Consider the following 1,251-nt stretch of genomic DNA (forward strand, 5'->3'; position numbering starts at 1 on the left):
AAAACCAGATCGGAAGCCCCATTTCCTATACCTAAAACCAACCCCACCTTCGCAGCGTCAGAGAGAGAGAAGGTCAAAACTCTCTGCGTAAGGGTCGAGTACCTTTCAATGGCGGCCAATAAGAGTTACTACGCTCGTCCAAGCTACCGTTTCCTTCCCAATTACCGGGAGCACCACAATCCTCTCATCACTCACGACTCGATATTCGAACTGGACGAGTCCAACATCTACGACTCACCCGAGTTCCTCATGCCCTCCCCAGCGGCCTCGCGCCTCTCAAAGAAGCTATCCTCCAAGCCTTCGCGAGCCAGTTCTGCCGACCGCTCCGTCGTCGCCAGCACGATCGCGTCCTCGCTTCCGGTGAACATTCCGGACTGGTCGAAGATCCTGAGGGCCGAATACAGTGAGAACCACCGCGATGAAGGCGTTGACTATGACGACAACGACGACGATGACGGCGAAGAAGGCGAGGAGTTCGAGAAAGGGGTGAGGGTGCCGCCGCACGAGTTTTTGGCGAGGACGAGGATCGCGTCCTTCTCGGTTCACGAAGGGATGGGGAGGACTCTGAAAGGGAGGGATCTCAGTCGGGTCCGAAACGCGATTTGGGAAAAAACGGGCTTCCAAGATTAGAAGTCGCGAAAAAAAAAAAATCGGTAAGAAATTGCGGAATTATTATTATTATTTTTTTTTTTTTGTAATTGTGTTTTGTGCTTTTGGAGGAGGTTGTATCCGACGTCGTTTGAGGAATCTAATGCGACGATGAGGTACATTTTTGGACGAACAGAAATTTAGGGCAGAGATTGTATTGGGAAAATGTGTCTGGTTTTCCTTAAAAAGTTTTGCATAAATTAATGAGATGTACTTTCCGCGTGCTGAGTGAGGTAGTTGGTCTTGTTTATCAAGCTTTTAGAAGTTGTAGAAATTGAAGTTGTTGAGGACGACTGGTGTGGTCGTGGAGTGGAATTTTGTTAAGAGAAATTTACATTTTACAGACAAGCTTTTTTACAATTTATTTTATAAAAATAAAAATAAAAAGAAAAAGAAAAATGATTGTATCTTTATAATTTTTAATTTGAATAGTAGTTTGCGATAATGAAAAGAATGAAAGTGCATAAATTGGCACAATAATGTGTCCTTCAGTCAACATGCAACTTATGACCAAACCACTTTTAGAGAAATTTTAATTGCAGTCTTGAAGTGAGGACTGTATGTGCAGGTACATTATTAAATATTAAATGAGAGAAAATATTA

General features: G+C 43.5%; 1 protein-coding gene across 1 annotated transcript; it reads left to right on the forward strand.

Moving 5' to 3' along the window:
- Positions 1-1,051, forward strand: LOC108983624. The gene has a single exon (XM_018955328.2). It carries the CDS (start codon positions 109-111, stop codon positions 628-630), a length of 522 nt encoding a protein of 173 aa, XP_018810873.1. The 5' UTR covers positions 1-108; the 3' UTR covers positions 631-1,051.
- Positions 1,052-1,251: the final 200 nt, after the last annotated feature.

Source organism: Juglans regia, chromosome 5 (genome assembly GCF_001411555.2).
Source record: "Juglans regia cultivar Chandler chromosome 5, Walnut 2.0, whole genome shotgun sequence".
NCBI classification, from domain to species: Eukaryota; Viridiplantae; Streptophyta; class Magnoliopsida; order Fagales; family Juglandaceae; genus Juglans; species Juglans regia.